Source organism: Pyrus communis, chromosome 10 (genome assembly GCF_963583255.1).
Source record: "Pyrus communis chromosome 10, drPyrComm1.1, whole genome shotgun sequence".
Taxonomy (NCBI): Eukaryota; Viridiplantae; Streptophyta; class Magnoliopsida; order Rosales; family Rosaceae; genus Pyrus; species Pyrus communis.
The window spans coordinates 13896180-13917590 of NC_084812.1; the positions used below are offsets into that span (position 1 = coordinate 13896180).

The 21411-nt window shown below is 34.4% G+C and overlaps 1 protein-coding gene across 1 annotated transcript; it reads left to right on the forward strand.

The window, feature by feature from the left end:
* The first annotated feature begins 17169 nt into the window (after positions 1-17169).
* LOC137748896 (gibberellin 20 oxidase 1-like) lies at positions 17170-18967 on the forward strand. The gene is made up of 3 exons (XM_068489089.1): positions 17170-17783; positions 17957-18278; positions 18474-18967. Exons 1-3 carry the CDS (start codon positions 17248-17250, stop codon positions 18735-18737), a joined length of 1122 nt encoding a protein of 373 aa, XP_068345190.1. The 5' UTR covers positions 17170-17247; the 3' UTR covers positions 18738-18967.
* Positions 18968-21411: the final 2444 nt, after the last annotated feature.

The window sequence follows — 21411 nt, forward strand, 5'->3', positions numbered from 1 at the left end:
TATATATGTATAGCTTTGATGACTCCTACTACATTATGGAATTTTCATGTAATAAAAGAGTTAGCTTTTTGTGTCATACGTATATAGTTTTTTCAGTTTTATTTTCCTCCCTTTAAATGATTCTTAATCCAAAATGGTGAATTACTTTGTGGAGATCGCCAGTGGTGCTACATTTTTTTGTTCCTTCTATTTGCATGCATGTAAACATCCGTTTCTCATCATGACAAAAGATGCTTCGAGAAATTTTTTTGTCACTTGAAAAAAAATGTACAATCAGATCAATTATTTTTTATTTTTAGGTTATGAATCCCAACTAATTTTGACATTGGAAGAAATATAAAGATCCCACCATTACATATAATCGTAAGCATGCATAAGTTGAAATTTAGGTGAATCTCAACTAATGTTAAGTTTTAATTTGGTTTTTTTAGTTATGACGAGTTTTAATTTTAAATAAGCCAAGTGTGCTGCACGAATTTGTAGGATTCATTTGGAAGTGTTTTTGAAATGACTGAAAGCATTTTGGGAAAAATATTTTTGGATTTCAAAAGCTTAAAGTGCTTCCTACAAGATTAGGTTCACTTGCATTTTTACTAAGGATTGGTTCCATTTTTTTTTTTTTTTTTTTTACCAAAATACTTTTTAGTTATTTTAAAAGTATTTACAAACAAGCCCGTAATCTCTCTACCTGAGAGTTTGTAGTTTTAAGTTTTTTTAACCAAGTTTGCTAACTTTAAGCGACAGATTTGTATTGGCCCTTTGTGTAGTAGTTGTGGCTTGTATCTTATCACTTGATATAGCCACCTTAGAGTAGTATTGGCATTTGTGGCGAGATTATAAATTAATAGTATCTTCTTAATACTACAAAAAACATGATGGAGTCGAGTATTTTAGGTTAGTATCCAAAGTCACCATCACAATCAAAGTGTGGCTGCAGAATGCATGCAACGTCTTGCATATAGTCCGTTTTCTAGTATTATTGGCGTTTTGAAACCTTTATGTGTTTCTTTGCTGGTTAACATGATTCAATTCATTAGCTATATGAATATCTGTCGGTCAAGGGTCCAAATCAGTGTCAGATAAGATCATTAAACTGGCATATACATAACTCACGGTAGTTATATATGAAAATTAATGGACTAAGGCATCATTTTTTAAAGACAAAATAAAAGACAACGTTTGCCATTAGAGATGCAAATAATGAAACATGCAAAACTTCTGGAAATCCTTGGCTCGTGTGAGTAATAATATAGTGATACTGACAATTATAGTTTAAAATTTTATGAAATATTTAATAATGAGTGTGTTAATCTCACATAAAAAAATAAAAAAAGGGACCTTGTATATGCTTATAAGTAATTAGGCTACTTATTATCATGGTTTTATTGTGGAACCTCAATTTTCTTCATAGTATCAAAGTAAGTTCTCCCCTGTGTGAAGCCCAACGGCCACACATACTTCATGTTACACGATTTGTATTATCCACATGCTAGACTTGAAACTTTGATGCAAGTACGTGAGGAAGCATTTGGAGAGTATTTAATCTGACATCGAAAAAAGAAGAGACCTTGCATGTGCTTATAAGAATTGAACTACTCTCCTTATTACCTTTTTTTTTTTTTTTTTTTTTTTTTTTGAGAAGACTCTCCCTATTACCAATTATCTCTAATAATTAAGAAAACACTCATTGTCAACCAAAACCCTATGAAATTACCAATTTAACCCCCTAATTAAAACAGAACATGAATAAGAAATATGGAGCAGAAATATAATTTCACACAACCAAATTTTACAGTTTCTTTTCAAAGTCTCACCTAATCCTAACATATCTCTAAAAAAAAAAACAAAACAAAACAAAAAAACTTCCCACATTCTCAATCACTCTCTTCCTCTCTCCTTCTATTTCAAAAACAAAAATAAAAAAAAATTCTCGCACACTTTGTATGTGCCCATATGCTAGTTTTTTAATGAAACCTCAATTTTCTTCAAATACTTATCTTCGATCAATAGGAATTATTTATTTAGAAAAAGGTACTCGCACACTTTGTCTGTGCCTATATGCTAGTTTTTATAATGAAACCTCAATTTTCTTCAAATTCTTATTTTTGATCAATAGGAATTTATTTAGAAAAGGGTACTCTTTTCTGTTATCCTTCTTCGATCGACAGGAATGAAGCATTTTGCCCCGGTTTTATTGAGTTCTTTCTTATAAGGAAGGACAAAGTTTGATGACATTTCCAGAATTACTCGAGAGAATCCATGAAATTCTTTATTTTCTAGTACCGAATACATGGCTGCGGCAGTACGTATCTCCACAAAATGAAGATTAATTAATTACATAAAAAAAAAATTAAATTTTTAATAGTTAAGTTTAATATAAGTTGAAATGTTAAAGCAATGTTTTAGCGATAGGGGAAAAAAAGGTGAATCCAAATGAAAGTTGTGACAAAAAAATGAACCTTTGTGACCAAAGTGAAAACTGAAAAGAAGTCCACTAGCTGGGGTTTTGGACATAACAGTTAAGAAAAAGCATGCATAAATAGTTGATGCATTAGTATTGCCATTAAAGAATAACTTTAGGCATTTTTTAACTACGCACTTATATTACTTGTCCCATTGTCATAGCCGGCCTAGGCTCCCGACCACCAGTACTATTAATTATTTTCATTTAGCAAAAAACAATAACTTGAGCTCAACATTGTCTTATAGACGAGAGATAGGTTTTTGTTTTTAGTTTACTTTTTTTTTTTAAAGAACAAAATGAAATATAGCTGGCAATCCATACAAAAAGAGCTGAGAAGAGTCAAGCAGGAGAGTCTGCCTAGCACAATTGTTCTAAAAATCTCCGCCTAGGCATTAGACGGTTGATCACCGCCCCGATTAATGCCTAGGCATTTGAAAATTAAGAAAGGGCCCATAAACCTATTGAGGCGCCCGCCTAGACCACCTAGGCACCCTTCCAGACCCGCCTAGGCATCGACTGACTTAGGCAAAAAATAGATAACTTTCATTTTGCATTTTATATATTTTTTTCAATAAATTGTAAGAGACTTGTCGAATACTTAAATGAGCACACATTATATGTTTGTTCCCCATATTTTCATTATGTTCCAATACTTCATAATATATGTGTCATTCTATTTTGTAGTTTATGATTAAATTATATATATTTTAAGTATAAACATACACTTATTTACATGAAATATAATGGATTTAGTTAAATCCACCTAGTCCACCTAGGCGCCTGCCTAGACCCCGCCTAGCCGCCTAAGTGCTAGGCCCCAGCTCGCTGCCCGACTAGCACCTAACGTCTTTTAGAACCTTGCCTAGCACACAAAGGAAACATCGCTTTTTTGAAAGCTCGAAGGAAACTAGTTTAACCAAACAAACAGACACCTGTTAATGCCCATAATTAGCAAAAGCATCAACAAAAGGGTTAGCATCTCTAAAAATATGATGAAAGAAAATAAAAGAGAAACTACGAGATAATTTAAAATGTCCCTGCAAACAGTTCTAATCGGTAAGACATCAAACAACGGCGAAGAAAACAATAAAGAATTTTTGAATCACCCTCCATATAAGTCTCTAAGTAATAACCAACACGTTGGATGTAAACAGTTTCCTTAATTTATCTCGCATCATTATACCTTTGACATTTTCTTTAAAAACTTAAAACAAATGACACTTGCGAGGGAGAATCGAAATTATATATAACCTACATTGTAATAGCAAATATTCTTACACGAATTTGATTTTTTTATAGTTATTTTGAGTTATGGTCTACTTTGATGCTTGCTAGTTTTTAATTTATAAATGTTACGTGTATTAAACTTCGCCAAGCTTGCAGCCTCTCCACCTACTAGGACTCGATCGAAAACTACAAAGCAAATGTAGAGATAATTAAGGGCAATTCAAATGTAGAAATAATTAAAGGCCAAGCAACCAAGTGTTCCCCTTTCATGTATAAGATGCTTGAAGCTTTCGCACATTCGGGACATTTTTGTTTCGGATGTTGATTGATGTGGAAACAAAAACATTTCAAGCAACTCATGTCTTACACAAAACAAAAAGATGCCATTTTGTATCTCTATGCATACGGCTATCTGTTTATCTTATCTTAATTAACAACTGTGTTAATTAATTCGGTCCAATGATCGAGCTATACTAATTAAACGTACAACTTTGTTTTTTTCTGTTAAGCCCCGTCTGATTATTATCTATCAAATTTTACATTGTCGGGTATATAAATATATATACTTTGTTATCAGAATAAACATGTGAAATTAAATACGCAGCATTGGAAAATCTTTATATAAATTCGTATATAAAATACAGTTGGATCCATCACATGACAATTGAACCTAATATATGTACATGATGTGAAAAAAATTATGCATTAATTATTAAAAAGGAGACAATATTTCCTTCTCACAATAAACTTGTGAAGAAAAAGTTATCCAATATTGAAAAATATGTGGTTATATTTTGTTACCACAGTAAACTTGGAGAAAACATGCTTGTGGGACTCATCATAATAACAATTTTTTTTGTTTTTTCATCATAAAAACATAAAACTTAATTACTTGCATATTGGGAAAACGTTATATATATAGTATCATAAGTGTAAGAAGGATAAGGTGCAAGATTGTGATCAGGTTATCAATGGTCAAAACAATGTCACTTGTGTGACATCCCACATCGCCCAGGGGAGTGATCCTTAAATGTATATTCTCATCCTTACCTAGTACGAGGCTTTTTGGGAGCTCACTGGCTTCGGGTTCCGTAGGAACTCCGAAGTTAAGCGAGAAGGGGGCTAGAGCAATCCCATGATGGGTGACCCACTGGGAAGTTGCTCGTGAGTTCCCAAAAACAAAACCGTGAGGGAATGGTAAGCCCAAAGCGGACAATATCGTGCTACGGTGGTGGAGCGGGCCCGGGAAGTGATCCGCCCCGGGCCGGGATGTGACAACTTGTCAAGAGATTAAATAGGTTGTTATACATATAGTTAGTTATTAGAATCTGGTGGACTTGGATAAAGTTGGTTAGAGATAGAGTTAGTTGATATAAGGAGGTGGTAAAAAAAGGATTACTTGCTCTGCAAGCTTTGTACCGAAACACCTATATAGGTGATCATTGTAAACCATTACAGATCAATGAAGAAAGCATTTTACTGACACAAATCTCTCTCTCTTTCTCTCTCTCACTAATCTCTCTCTTAAAATCTGCAAGTGCAGCTATCTTTACAATAAGTACGTTCACACAATAAACATGTGAGATTCATTATAAGAAAAAAGATTAACATTATTTACAAATATATATATGTGATAATTTTGTTCATGTGAAGTTTGCTACATGACATACATACACATAAGACCTACCATAATATTTGCCATTGTAAAGTGTATAAACTGATAAACATAATGTTGCCCTTACAATAAACATGTGAAATTTGCTACATAAAATGCATGTTAGACCGATCACTTGTATGTGCATTTGTGAACATATAAAACCAAAAGATAGTGTCATTCCTAACAATAAAAATGTAAAATTTGCTAGATGGCATGCATGTCGGGCCCCTAATATCGTTTACTTTGTGAATTATATATAGCTAACAAACATAATTTCTCACAATAAATATGTGATTTTCGTGACTTGACATGCATTTCGGACCCACCATAAAAACAAAACTAGCAATTACATTGTGAGTTCCATGTAACTGAAAAGTATATTTTTTTCTTTCACAGTATTTGAATTTCACTACTTGATATACGTGTCAGACGCACCATAACAACATACCTAGCTAGCAATGACACTATGAAATATATATAACCGACAAACATAATTTTGTTCTCACAATAATCATGTGAATTTTGCTACAAGATCCACCACAACAACAAAGCTAGCATGCAGTAACTAACAAACATAATTTTGTTCTCACAAAACATGTGGATTTTGCTACATAACATGCATATTGGATGCAAGTGATATAATATCCTCGTTGATTGAGTGTTGAATTTCTACTCATGCATTCCGTGTTCGAAGCTACCCCCTTCCCTAAACTATTGTAATAGTCTCCAACTCTTTTCCCTCCCTTACTAATAATATTTTTTTTATTTTAAAAGAAGCATATTGGGTCCACTACAAGTGCATAATTAGTAGTTACATTGTGAATATGTATAAATAATAAACATAGTTTTATTCTCACAGTAAACATGTGAATTTCATTACACGATATGCATGTTAGACCTTCCACAACTACAGAATTAATGGTTACATTGTGAGTTATATATGAATGACAAATATAATTTTTCACAGTAAACATGTGAATTTCGCCACATGACATACATGTCAGGACCCACCACAACAACATAACTAGCATGTAGTTACATTGTGAAGTATATATAAGTAATAAACATCATTTTGTCCTCACAAAACATTTGAATTTCACTATATGACATGCATATTGGATACATATGGTCTAATACCCTCGTTGATAGAGTGTTGAGCTTCTCTACCTATGTGTCCCATGTTCGAAGCTAGCCCTTTCCCTAAAATATTGTAATAGTTTCCAACTCTTTGTAAACCATTGTAGGTCTGAAGCTTAGAAAGATAGAGAGAGAACGAATAAGAGAAAAGATAAAGGAAAGAGAGAGATATTGATTCAACAGATTGTATTTTTCATTAAAATTGTATGAGATGATTACACTTCTTATATATTGTAGCTATCCATCAATTGCTTACAAAGCAAGTCATTAGTAACTAACCCTAACACCATTTCCTAACTAACTCAGCTAACAACCTTAGCTAATCTTTGACAAGTGGCACATCCATATCCATTGGATTACCATCCTCAACATCCCCCCTCAAGTTCAGTGGCAGAAACTACTAGACTGAGATTGTGACAATGAGTTTGATAAAGAGGAGTGGACAAACCTTTTGTCAGGATATCAGCATATTGATATGCAAAAGGAACAAAGTGCACTATCAACAGCTTTTTATTCACTATTTCTCGAACAAAATGAATGTCCAATTCAATATGCTTGGTTCTCTGGTGGAGGATAATATTACAAGTTAGGGCAATGGCTGACATGTAATCACAATAGAGCATCGGTTGATAGGGAATTGAAACATGCAATAATGACAATAGTTGTTTGATCCAATCCAACTCAGTAGCAGTGGATGATAATGCTCGATATTCAGCCTCCGTGGAAGATCTTGAAACGGTTTGTTGCTTTTTAGAGGACCATGATATTAGATTGGATCCTTAAAACACCACAAATCCAGTTATCGATCTTCTATCATTGGGATCACCAGCCCAATCTGCATCAGAGAAGGCTCTCGTTTCTAAGTCACCTTTAACTTGACCCCCAAGTTAACAATACCTTTCAAATATCGAATGATGCATTTGACTGCAACAAAATGTGATTCCATTGGATTCTGCATGAACTAACACACCAGATGCACAACAAATGCAATATCAAGTTGAGTAAAGGTAAGATACTGCGATGCCCCAACTAAACTCCTATATAATCCTGGGTTATTATAAGGTTTGCCATCATCGAAAACCAATCTGTTATAAGGCAAGCATGGTGTAGCACAAGGTTTTGACTCTTCCATAATTGTCTTAGCAAGAAGATCCCTTACATACTTCGCCTGAGAGAGAAATAAACCATTTGGTTGTAATATAACCTGTATTCCCAGAAAATCATGAAGCTGCCCCAAGTCTTTAAGGTCAAACTTTTTTGTCAAATCATCAATTAGATAATAATATCATCAACATACAGAAGTAGAACAACTATTGAGCTACCAGTTTGTTTGACAAATAAAGATGAGTCTACATAAGCAGAAATGAAACCAAGAGTTAGGAGAAACATTGTAAATTTCTCATTCCACGCCCTTGGAGCTTGCTTTAAGCCATATAGACATTTGTGAAGCTTGCATACATAATCTAGATGGCAAGAATCAACAAAACCAGGAGGTTATGACATGTAAACTTCTTCCTTCAGTATGCCCTGTAAGAAAGCATTCTTTATATCTAGCTGCCTTAGTGACCATCCATAGTGAGCTGCCAATACTAATACAAGCATTCTTTATATCGTAGGCATGCATCACGCAAAGTGGGTTTGCGTGACGTAGTGACGTGCATCACGCAAAGTGTCTTTGCATGACGCATAACTCTATGTCACGCAAACCCACTTTGCGCGACGTAGGTTATTTCTTTGTCATGCAAACCCTGCTTTCACAGGCTTAGCGCAACGCTTGGTGCACGACGAAGGTTCGTCGGGCAAATTTTTGCCAACGTTTTTTGACTTTGCACGACGAAGGACCTACGTCACCCATAATGTTTTTTGTACTAGTGAGTCTAACAATTATAGGTTTAACAACTGGATTCAAAGTTTCTCCATAATCAATCATTTCCTTTTAACTAAACCCTTTTGCAACAAGTCTAGCCTTATATCTCCCAACTGAGCCATCTGCATTCTTTTTTATTTTAAACACCCATTTGCAGCCAACTAAATTCTTGTTATGTGGTAAAGGCACCAAACTCCATGTACCCTGAGAGTGTAATGCAGAAAGTTCTTATTTCATTGCCTCAATCCAAACTGAGCTTTTTAGGGCAGACTTATAGGTTGTATGTTTTATAGTGTTCAAATCAACACCCCTATTTTCATGCACAATGGATAACAGTGCCATTCCTTGATGATACCACTTTTTGATCTGGTTTGCATAAGATGCAAATTCAATGGAGGAATAGATAAAACAACTTGAAGACTTTCAAGCTGGAATTCAGGAACCACAGGATTTGAATCTAAGACATTTTTCATGTGTAATAATGGATTAAGGTGGTATGGGCGCAGGTGGTGAAGTTGGGATAAATGACATAGAAGTAGATGAAATAGGAGAAGAACCAGTCTCAGTGTGTGATGGAGTAGGGTCACTAGAAGTTGAAGTGATAGAGATATCAGTTTGAAGGATTACCAAGACATTTTTCTAGATTTGTTGTGACAATTGGTGTATTTGACATTGAAAGTGATGGTGACAACTTAGGTTGATCATTTGTAGAACTCAGTGTCCTATATGGAAACTCTCCCTCATCAAATATGACATGCTTGGATATATGCACCCTTTTTTTAGCAACCTCATAGCATATATACACCCTTTGTATTTTGATGCATATCCCAGAAAAATGCATTTGGTGGTTCGAGGTTGTAATTTTGATGTGTATAAGGGTCTTAAAAGAGGGTAACAAGCACAAAGTTCTTTAAGTGATGTACATCAAGGACAGATTCATACAACACTTCAAAAGGTGATTTATGATTCAAGGTTGAGGAGGGCATTTGATTGATAAGGTACACTGAGGTTTGAGCTGCAAAGGACAAAAAATTTGTAGGTAAGTGAGTTGTTTGTAATAGAGTTATGGTGGTTTCAATAATGTGGCGATGTTTTCTTTCTGCCAAGCCATTTTTTTTTGGTGTATAGGGACAAGATAGTTGGTGTTTAATACCTTTGGTTATAAGAAAGGCTTGAAACTGTTTCCCTAAGTACTCACCCCCACCATCACTTTGCAAAGTCCTTATTGAAACTAAAAATTGAGTAAACACAGATTGATAGAACTTAATGAATGTACCACAAATAGCAGCTTTATTAACAATTGGAAATATCTAACAAAATCTAGTACACTCATCTATGAAGGTTACATAGAATTTAAACCCTTCAATAGACAAACAAGGTGCAGGACCCCATACATCACTGTGCATTACTTCAAATGGTATAACAGACTTATTTGTGGTGTGTTGAAAAGGTAATTTGGTGATTTTTCCCCCTAAACAAGTTAAACACGGACTCGGTAATGTATCAGAAGCTATGAAAACATTAGACTTGTTAAGCATTTGAGACATAATAAGATTGGAATGGTGACCTAATCTGTGATGCCACAAGCTGGAGTTGACTTGTTTCCCAACATATGTTGCAAGTTGCAAAACTTGTTTTGAGTAACTGGATGAAATTGGGATAGGCTATAATCCATTATTCCAGAGACCTTTGAACAGAATTCTCCATGTGGCTTTGTCCTGAATCCAAAAACAAAATGCATCAAATATTAGCCAACAATTCTTATCAAGGTAAATTCGATGTACTAAGAGCAAGTTCTAAGATATTTTGGGTACATATAGAATGGAATTAAGCTTCAACTTGTGAAATGGAGTCTGCAATATGGAAGAACTCTTGTGAGACACATACAAACCTTCTCCACTTGTTGTCTGAATCATTACATTTGATGGAAATGTGGTGGCCATAAACAAATTGTTCAAGTCAGTAGTCATGTGACTTATTGCTCCAGAGTCAGTAAGCCAAACTTGTGGCGATTGACATTCCATAGATGTTGTAGATGTAGTGGCATACATTGTAATCATTGGAGAAGAGTGATTTTGGATGTTGGCATTTATGAAATGACGAAATTGAGCGCTATGGTTCTTTTCCCCACAAATGTAACAGCCATTATAAACTGAAGCATCAGCATTTCTGAATCTACAAGAATCTGCAAAATGACCAAATTTACCACAGATCTAGCAAGGTGGCATTGAGGAATTGGTATAAAGTTGTTGTCTTGGTGGTGAAGAACCAAGAATTCTAGGATCTCCATTATTGTAAAATGGCTTATTTCCAAATCTTGAACCATATTGAGACAAACCTCAGCCCCTATTCTTGTTGAAGAAAGGGTTATATGCAGATGGACCTCCTTGATGATTGTAAAAGCTTCTAAAGGACAAATCTTGATGATTGGAAAGCCTTTTTGATTGTCCCCTATTTGCACCAGCAACCATTACAATCTGAAATGATAGTGTTTGAGCATTTTCAATCATTGCTACTTCAACAAGCAATTGAGCCCTCAAGTCTTTAATGGAGATCACATTATCCATTCCTCGAATAATAGACCTAATGGTGTTGAATTCAGAGGGAAGACCAGCAAGGGTAAGAATAACAATATCATCGTCTTCAAACAATACACCAGAAACTACTAAATAGTCCTAAGCTTCTTTAATTCACTGCAGATATGTTGTAATCGAATCAGACCCTTTCTTGATAGCCTGAAGATCGGACTTGAGTTGAAAGATACTCGTACGAGTAACCATAGAGAAATGTTCCTTTAGTCTTGTCCACATATCATAAGCGCTAACACTCCCAATCACACAAAAAATAGGTGGAGATGAGAGGGTAGCAATTAGTAATTGCATTAATGCATGATCGTGAATTTTCCAATCTTGAATTTATCACTTTCAATCAAGGAGGAAGAATTGCCTGAATTAACCTCCAAATTGCTTGATGTAGTCGTGAGAAAATGTGGAGGACAAAGAGATAAACCATCTACAAACCTTATAAGACCATGTCCTTCAAGAAGAGGCTGCATCTGAAAATTTCAGGTCAAGTAGTTCATATCATCAAGCTTCACTGTCACTGACGTTGATACAATTGAAATCAGAGACATAATAGGTAACTGAACAAGCTGTAGTTATGCTGCAGTCACCATTATTACAGAAAACCAAGAAATCTATAGAGAAATCTGCAAAAAACTTGTATCGAGCACATTGCGTGCAATCAAGAACTAGTTGAAGAAGAAAGAAACAGAGAGATCTCAGAGTTTCAAGAAGTAGAGAGAGAAAGAAACATCAATTAATCATTATGAGCGGAAGCAGCCAAAATCGATCATCAAGCGATCAGCTTTGCAGGCGAAGATACCGTGTAGACCATTGTAGATTTGAAGCTTAGAAAGATAGAGAGAGAGAATGAAGAAGAGAGAAGATATAGGAGAGAGAGAGAGAGATATTGATTCAACAAATTGTATTTTTCATTAAAATTGTATGAGATCATTACACTTCTTATATATTGCAACTATCATCAATTGCTTACAAAGCAAGTAATTAGTAACTAACCCTACCACCATTTCCTAACTAACTCAGCTAACAACCTTAGCTGATCTTTGACAGGTGGCACATCCATATCCATTGGATTACTATCCTCAACACTCTTTCCCCTCCCCTTACTAATAATAATTTTTTTTTAAGGAAAAAAAATGCATGTTGGATCCACCACAAACGCAAAATTAGTAGTTACATTGTGAGCTATATATAAATAATAAACATAATTTTGTTCTCACAGTAAACATGTGAATTCCATTACATGACATGCATGTTGGACCCACCACGACTACAGAATTATCGGTTACATTGTAAGTTATATATAAATGACAAACATAAGTTTTCATAGTAAACATGTGAATTTCGCCACATGACATACATGTCAAGACCCACCATAACAACATGACTAGCAGTTACATTGCAAGGTATATATAACTAATAAACATAATTTTGTTCTCACAAAACATGTGAATTCCGCTACATGACGTGCGTATTAGATGCATGTGGTCTAATATCCTTGTTGATAGAGTGTTGAATTTCTACCTATGCGTCCTATATTCAAAAGTCCCCCTTCCCTAAAATATTGTAATAGTGTCCAACTCTTTCCCCTCCTCTTACTAATAATTAATTTTTTTTTAAATGCATGTTGGATCCACCACAAACACAGAATTAGCAGTTACGTTGTGAGTTATATATAAATAATAAGCATAATTTTGTTCTCATAGTAAACATGTGAATTCCAATACACGACATGCATGTTGGACCCACCACAACTATAGAATTAGCTGTTACGTTGTGAGTTATATATAAACAACAAACATAATTTTTCACGATAAACATGTGAATATTGCCATATGATATATATGTCAAGATCCACCACAATAAGATAACTACCAGTTACATTGTGAGGTATATATAACTATAAAACATAATTTCTTACAAAACATGTGAATTTCGCTACATGACATGCATATTGGATGCATGTCATCTAATGTCCTAGTGGATAGGATATTGAATTTCTACCCATGTGTCCCGAGTTCGAAAGTCCACATTCTCTAAATTATTGTAATAGTTTCCAACTTTTTCCCCTTGCCTTAGTATTAGTAAATTGTATTAAAAAAATGCATGATGGATCCACCACAGCCGCAGAGTTAGCTATTACGTTGTGAGTTTTATATAATTAATAAACACAATTTTGTTCTCCTAGTAAACATGTGACATGACATGCACGTTGGACCCACCACAATTGCAGAATTAGCAGTTACATCATGAGTTTATATAAATGACAAACATAATTTCTCACAGTAAATATGTGAATTTCATCACATGACGTGCTTTTTGGCCGCCACAACATAAAATTATCATTTACATTGTGAGTTACAAATAACTAACTAACATATTGTTGTTCTCGTTTGTAAACGTGTGAAGTTCATTACTTGACATGCATATCAGACCCACTAGAACAACAAACCTAGCAGTTACATTGTGAGTTATATATAACAGATAAACATAATTATATTCTCACAGTAAACATGTGAATTTCACTACATAGCATACAAGTTGGATAACGGTAAAACGAGCAGTTACTTTGTGAGTTATATATAACTGGTAAGCATAATTTTATTCTCACTGTAAATATGTAAATTTTGCACATTGACATGTAAATTGTTGAACCCACTACAACAACATAAGTAGCTATACCTACAATATTGTGAATTATATAATATAATTGACAAAATTATTTTGCTTTCAGTTTTCACAAGTGACATGTAAAATGCACTACATAACATACATGAGACTCATGAAACAACATGCATCACTCATCCAATAACTTTTAAACTGGCATACATATTGTGAGAGAAGCTTTTAACAAACAGGTGAAATTTGTAACATACATGTCTGCACTTGAGACTCATCATATATCAATATAATTCGTATGATATGGTGTGAGGAAAGTTATATGTATATATATACCATCTATCTGTCTAAAACTCATACATAACATACATGAGACTCATGAAACAACATGCATCACTCATCCAATAACTTTTAAACTGGCATACATATTGTGAGAGAAGCTTTTAACAAACAGGTGAAATTTGTAACATACATGTATGCACGTGAGACTCATCATATATCAATATAATTCGTATGATATGGTGTGAGGAAAGTTATATGTATATATATACCATCTCTCTGTCTAAAACTCATACATATCAATAGTGTACCATTATATATTGTGAAAAAAAAAAAATGATATACATAACCGATATGCATATAATATATTTTTTTAGCTTTTAACATCTTATTTTTACCCTATTTTTAAATGGGAGTGAAATTCTTTGGCGACAGTATATCTGTTTTACAATGATTCAACTGAAACAAACAAACAATAACATTGAGATATTGAACAAGAGGCATGCAAATTTCAAATATATGTGCAGCAACTGAAGAATATTGTCTTACATGCAGTACTTATTGCTGGACTTATTATTCAACCATAATTAACCAAACTCCAGCGCGTGTGAATTAGCTTACATCATCTGCTTCTTATAAGAAAACAGATATCGAATTCAAGCTTCGAATCCCAAAGAATATATTTTAATGAAATCTAGTAATTAATAAGCCGCCATGCAATTTGAAAGCGGACCAACAGGAATGAAAAAAATTAAGTAAAACTTTTTCATTCTACCTTCGCATATTTACAGATTAATTTGACTTTTTTAATTTAAGGAAACTCTAATCATGAATGTGAGAGGATACTAAGAATAAACGTAACCTTTTTTTTTTTTTTTAAATTACAGAGAAATGAATTTGAACTTTCACGAATATTAAAAGAATTACCGTCAGATTTTTTTCATTTGAGAATAAAATATTATTACTTGATCAAGTTTTCATTTTTTTACTTGTTTAATTTCAAATAATATATACGTCTTATGTTGCTCGTTAAATTGCTTTTAAGTCAGCAAAAACAAACATATGACAAGTTTTTCGTGTGACGGTCATATTGTTAGGTGGTACAATAATATAAATGACAGTAGACATAATTAATATTTCAAAGAACTAAAGTATAACACACATAGACAATATGTGCATGATAAGATATACGTATTATATAAGAGTGAATTAATAGCACTATATGACAGTTCGAAGTTTCCTATTCTCACCCATCAAATGTGGCCCACCCCTCTATCAAGCCCCATGATCAAAATTTGTTCACCTCTTATAGCTCATTCTACTTAAAGAATACTAGAGAACACACTTTAAGAAATCTTGGTAGTACATGCATATACTCATGCAAACTTTCGCAAGTTGTCATGTCATGCATGCTACTTGCCGTGAGCTTTTTGCTTCTCCCCTTTCTGCATTTATGATAAAACAAGCATAACCTTAGTGACTTTAATGACATGCTTAATCTAGACTGGAAAATCTTTGTGAATGGTGATGATGAGATTCACAAATTAATCTAGAGGGCTGAACCTGTAAAAGGTTTTCTGTTATTCAGATCGATAATTTGCAAAGTTAGCTTAAATGTTAATGAAAGATTGCAAAGGATAATATGCGATGCTAAAATTGTGAAGCTGAAATGAAATAACAGAAAACCTTTTACAGGTTCAGCCCTATAGAATTAATGTGGAATCTATCCCACCGCAACTTGATACAAAATGGGGTTCTTTGGAGTATACACCTGAGGGGACTTGTCCTGTCCCATTTCCCTTGTCGATTTTTTTAGGTCTGAAATTTGTCAAAGTTGTTATTTAGTATCAAACTTGCCTTATCATATAGGGAATGTAGAAAATATCACTAGATCATAGTACTAAGTGACAATAAACACCAAATAAGTTAAGAGTTACTATTAACACTTCAAAATAAATATTATTCTACACTTCTAAGGTGTTTTTGTCTTTCTTATAGTTTTACTTATTTGGGCTGCAAATTAATATTTTTAAAATGCTAATAACAAATGATAGATTTATGTAAAATTATTGAATTTCTTTTTACGAAAATGCGACTCGTTTTGGTTGCATAGTCAGCAAAAGTTGAGTTGAAAAACACAATTGTAAAAGAATGGAAGCCTTCTAACAATGTTGGTCTTGGTTACCTTAGCTTATAGTGCTTGTATACCCCCCATTTTTTGTACCCACATTGAGTAGTGGCATTCTACCCCTGAAGATATTGGCCCCTCAATATCTTTTAAGTCACATTTTTTATGTGGCTAGCTTAGGTTATTAGATTTGTGTATGGTTGAGAAGTGGGTGTCACATGCCTATGCCAACAGAAAAATAAAATGACAAAAAGAAAAACTGTAGTGAAACCTAGCATATCTTTCAAATATCTGGTTGGTAGCATTAGCACTAGGAAAAGAACCTTTCTTAATTTTTTGCATAGGCCCCTAATGTTTTGGAAAAGTATTTGTGTGATCGTCATGTGGCTTTAGATTAATTCATATATTATATTTAGGGCTGAACGAGTTATATGTTTAGTGGTGAAGGACGAATTTGTACTTCAGGTAATAGTATTGAATTAAAAATTAATAATACACGTTGTTATAATATGAGTGAATTGGTAAATAGTATTGTGGTCATATTAAAAATTTCTCTTTTTTTTTATGAGACTAATAAGATGATCAAGACCTCCTATAGTGTATGTGACCTTGTTTAGTATCTAGAATTTGATTAAAATGAATAACTTCTAAAATTTAAGGTATGTTGAAGGGAGAATTGAAAAATTATGCCTAATTAGAGGATAGAAGATGAATTTCGTGAAAGAAATCTACCTATTCCAATCCTCCCTAAAATAGTCCGATTAGAATGGATGAGCTTCTTTTATAATTCCCTACATGAAAAACTATTCACTTTCGTCTTCAATATACTTTGAAATAGGGAGTTATCTATTTCATTTCAATCCAATTCAAGATACTAGACGAGGCCATATTCAATATACTTTCAAATTAGAGAGTTACCCATTCTAATCTAATTAGGTAAAACGGTTGGGAAGGGGTTTGTATTTGTAACTGTTATATTATAGCTTAAGCAATAAGATGAGCTATAATATAACACAAAACACGCTTAGTGTGAGAGAGAACAGTAAAAACCAATAAGATTCTAATATTTGTTTACCGACCTCCCCAATGAACAGTCTTGTCAGTTTCTCACCACTCCCACTCTGCTTCTTTTTAAAGTCTGTCCTCCTTTCTAACTCTTGCTAAGCCAACAATCTCCTCTCTCTCTCTCTCTCTCTCTCTCTCTCTCTCTCAAGTATCAAGCCACCAAACAGTGTTCTTCCAAGTTCCACAATCTTAATTAGAAGTTACACACATTATACGCTAAGCATGCCAATGCCTCCTCAACATCTCGCACCAATGAATGAAACCAACAAAGAAAATGAAGAAAACCCTTTGGTGTTTGATGCTTCAGTTGCTCAGTACCAATCCAGCATACCCTCCAAGTTCATATGGCCCGACCACGAGAAGCCCTGCTCCGAGTCGCCAGAGCTTCCAGCTCCTCTCGTTGACCTGAAAGGCTTTCTCTCAGGGGATACGTGGGAGGTCTTAAATGCAACTCGTTTGGTCGATGAGGCATGCAAGAAGCATGGTTTTTTTCTCATTGTTAACCATGGAGTTGATTTGCAACTCGTAGGAAAAGCTCATGAGTACATGGACTCCTTCTTTGGTATGCAACTCTCGCAGAAGCAAAGGGCTCAGAGAAAGGCTGGTGAGCACTGTGGATATGCCAGTAGCTTCGTTGGCAGGTTCTCCTCCAAACTTCCATGGAAAGAAACACTTTCTTTCAGATATAGTGCCGATAACCAGTCCTCGGTCAATGACTATTTTGTGAACGTGATGGGTGAAGATTTCAGAGATTTCGGGTAAGAACACATCACCTAGAGTATACAGTTGTGCTTCTGCAATAAACAAAAAATATTGATAAACTCAGATTGGTTTCATGGTCTCCTTATCATTAAACCAATAAAATAATCGTCATGATCTTGTACATTACACATATCCCTTCACTTATGCAGCATTTATCTGTCTTGCTCAGGAAGGTTTACCAAGAATATTGTGATGCCATGAACAACCTCTCCAATGCGATAATGGAGCTACTCGGAATGAGCCTAGGCGTTGGACGAAACTATTTCAAAGAGTTCTTCGAAGGAAATGATTCGATCATGAGGTTGAACTACTACCCAATGTGCCAAAAACCAGACTTAACACTAGGAACCGGGCCTCACTGTGATCCCACATCCTTAACAATCCTTCATCAGGATCAAGTCGGCGGACTTCAAGTGTTCGTAGATGATAAATGGCACTCCGTTACTCCTAAGCTTGACGCTTTCGTCGTCAACATTGGCGATACATTTATGGTAAGCTACCTTATTCATCAATTAGGCTCACTTTATTTAAACAGAGTCCGTTTCTTTTTTCTTTCAACCCCTACAAAATATCTGAAGGACTCCAACAAGAAGGACAAAACAGGGACCTTCAAAAGGTTTTCGACACAAACTATCAGACACTGTTTACGAATTTGAATTTATGCTTTCTCTGATTTGATCTTTCAGGCTCTATCAAATGGGATTTACAGGAGCTGCTTGCACAGAGCAGTGGTAAACAACAAAACTGTGAGGAAATCTCTCACCTTCTTCCTCTGTCCCAAAAAGGACAGAGTGGTGACCCCACCGAGAGGCTTGGTCGATTCCAATAGCCCCAGGAAGTACCCTGACTTCACCTGGCCTACTTTCCTAGAATTTACGCAGAAACACTACCGCGCCGATATGAGGACCCTGGACGCCTTCTCCGACTGGATTAGAACTACAACAAACTAACCCGGGAAGAACCGCCAAGAACACTTGCAGTGTTAATAGTGTACAAGGAAAAAGATGACAGATACACCAAGACCGGCGGAGAAAGAAACTTGGGCTGTTTACTAGTGTGTCGTCGTTGAAGGGAATCATGTAAATGAAAAAGAAGAAGCAATTTGGACGAGTAAATAAGTTAAGGGGCTCCTTATCTTCTCCTTAATCTAGTTTTCTGTCAATTAAAAAAATGAATCATTGTACTTAGTACTTCCATAAAGTAATCAAAGTTAATTTTTGTACGCACAGCCGTCAACTTCCGATGAAATTATGCCTATCAGATCGAATGCAAATGAAGTAAAACGAACAAAAATAGACAATGTTATTAAACTAGTAGAATTATTGCAAGTGATGTTTTCTCCTTCAGTAATATTAGGAAGACTAAATTTATAGAATAAAATTGCAAACTAAATGATGTGTCACTAATAAAAAATAAGCATATTTATCAATATTTAAATAATAATTCAATCATCAATTTTCATATCATTTAATTTACAAAATTTAATCTACAAATTTAATCTCTTTAGCATCACTCTTTCTTCTTTCATGATCCTAGATAGTGACGTGAACTTTAACAGCGATTTAACAAGTGCCCTAGTCAATCTGCAACATACGATGCACAGAGTTTAATTTAAATATTTACGGGGACTTATCTATGACATCATATATTGGACACAAGGTTTGAGACAAGTTTTAGACCATAAGATTGAGGCAGTATCAATGGTTGAGATTCAAGCTCACAACTAATAAGTTTGGGTAAACATTGAAAAGTGAAATATTGTTTAGGTAAATATTGAAAAAAAAAAATTGTTTATATAATTTTAACTAAACTTGGCATTCATGTCATGTTTTTTATGTTTGTATTGTGTAACACCTGTTAAAGTAAACAGGTAATATGACTCAACCTAAAATTAACCCGTTAACATTATCAGGTGATATGACCCGACTCATTACCTATTAAAAAATATTTTTTAAATCAATAAATAATGAAAATGAAAAATATAATTTGACCTTAAAAAAATGGAAAACATAATACTAAATTAGTATATACATATATTACTTCAAAAAAAAAAAAAATGTGTCTTTCAAGTATTAGATATCCCAAAATAAGAGCCTAATGAAAAACATTACTACAAAATGATTATGAATTTCATTTATTTGAACTCTCTTAAAAATACTATTCATGAGGGTTTGTATAGTTCTAAAAATTCAAACAGCGATGTACCCATCCTCAGAGCATAGAAGATGCGACCATGAGCGTTTGCTTATTTTTTCACATTTTTCACACTTGTAAATTAATTATTATAATTTTTTAATGTGTTTGGTATTTTTAATTACTTGATATTTTTATTTTTATTTGTACTGTGTTTTATAATTTTTTTTAATCTTACTCTTTGCCTATAGTATATTATAAAAATTAATTTTTTTAATTTATATAGAATAATAATACAATAATACATATTTGATATACAATATATACATTTACACTATGACTATTGTATTTTATAGTAAGTTTTTTTAGTAGTTTAAAAAATTAAAATCAACAAAATAACATTTTTCTTAACGTGTCAAAACAGGTTACCTGCGTGTCACCCTCGTGTAAACCTGTTAAGGACCCGTGATTAACGGGTTCTTGTTGTGTGACCCGATTAGTTATCGTGCCGACCCGAAACCTATTATTTTCGTGTCGTGTTAACGGGTCATGTAAGAAATTACCATGTCTAGTTTTAACTTTACCAATCATATCCTCAAACATGGACTTAGTCAAGTTGACTAAAGCAATGTCCTCCCACCCAAATTTGAATATTCCTGGTAATTTAAGATGAATTTATCGTAGAATATCTCTTGTACCTAACAAAAAAAAAACTTTTACCAGTCATATCCATGTTGTTCAATGAGATTACAATTGACTTCAAATAAAATTTTATTCACATTAATTAACATACAGTGATGCTGTCTGCACCTCATTTTTACCCCTCACACACCATTCTTATTTTCTGGCCGTCGGATAGAAAGAATTGAAGAAGACCAATGGACAAAAATTAACAAAGATGTTAAGACAAAAAAGGATGTGTGAATAACACTAAACTTAACATAAATACAACGTTTTCCAACTTTTTACTCAATTTCTATTCTTCAAAAGCTCTAGTTTTGTAGCCTCTACAGCTAGGGATGGAGGAAATGGCAATCAGTTTCCAATAGGCACATCCTCCCCGTTGCTATGACCCTAGCTTGCTAAGCATGCTGTATAACCTTGGTCATGACTCATACCTCTCTAAGAACTTCATATCAGCCGTCGTCTCAAATAGAACTCGAACCTCCGCCAACTCTGAAGCAGTCTTCTTACATTTCTTATTTCTGGCTTGCCTCTTGTTGGGCTTCGTCTAGCTTTGATTGCAAGAGGTGCGATCTGCGTCTCACGAGCTACGCTCTGCCATGACTATGCGCTCTGCATCATCCTTGTTCTGTCAGAATTGCACAGACTCAACCTCAAGACAGACCACTTATGCACCCAGTCATTTGCCTTTCTCTCCTCGTAGTAAAGGTGTTGCCACAGCACATCTTGCTCGGTCTGGAATCTTTCTTAGTCCACGGCTCTCTCCTGCAGTTGTCCCTCTAATTGAATCCGACAGCCCAGCTCGGG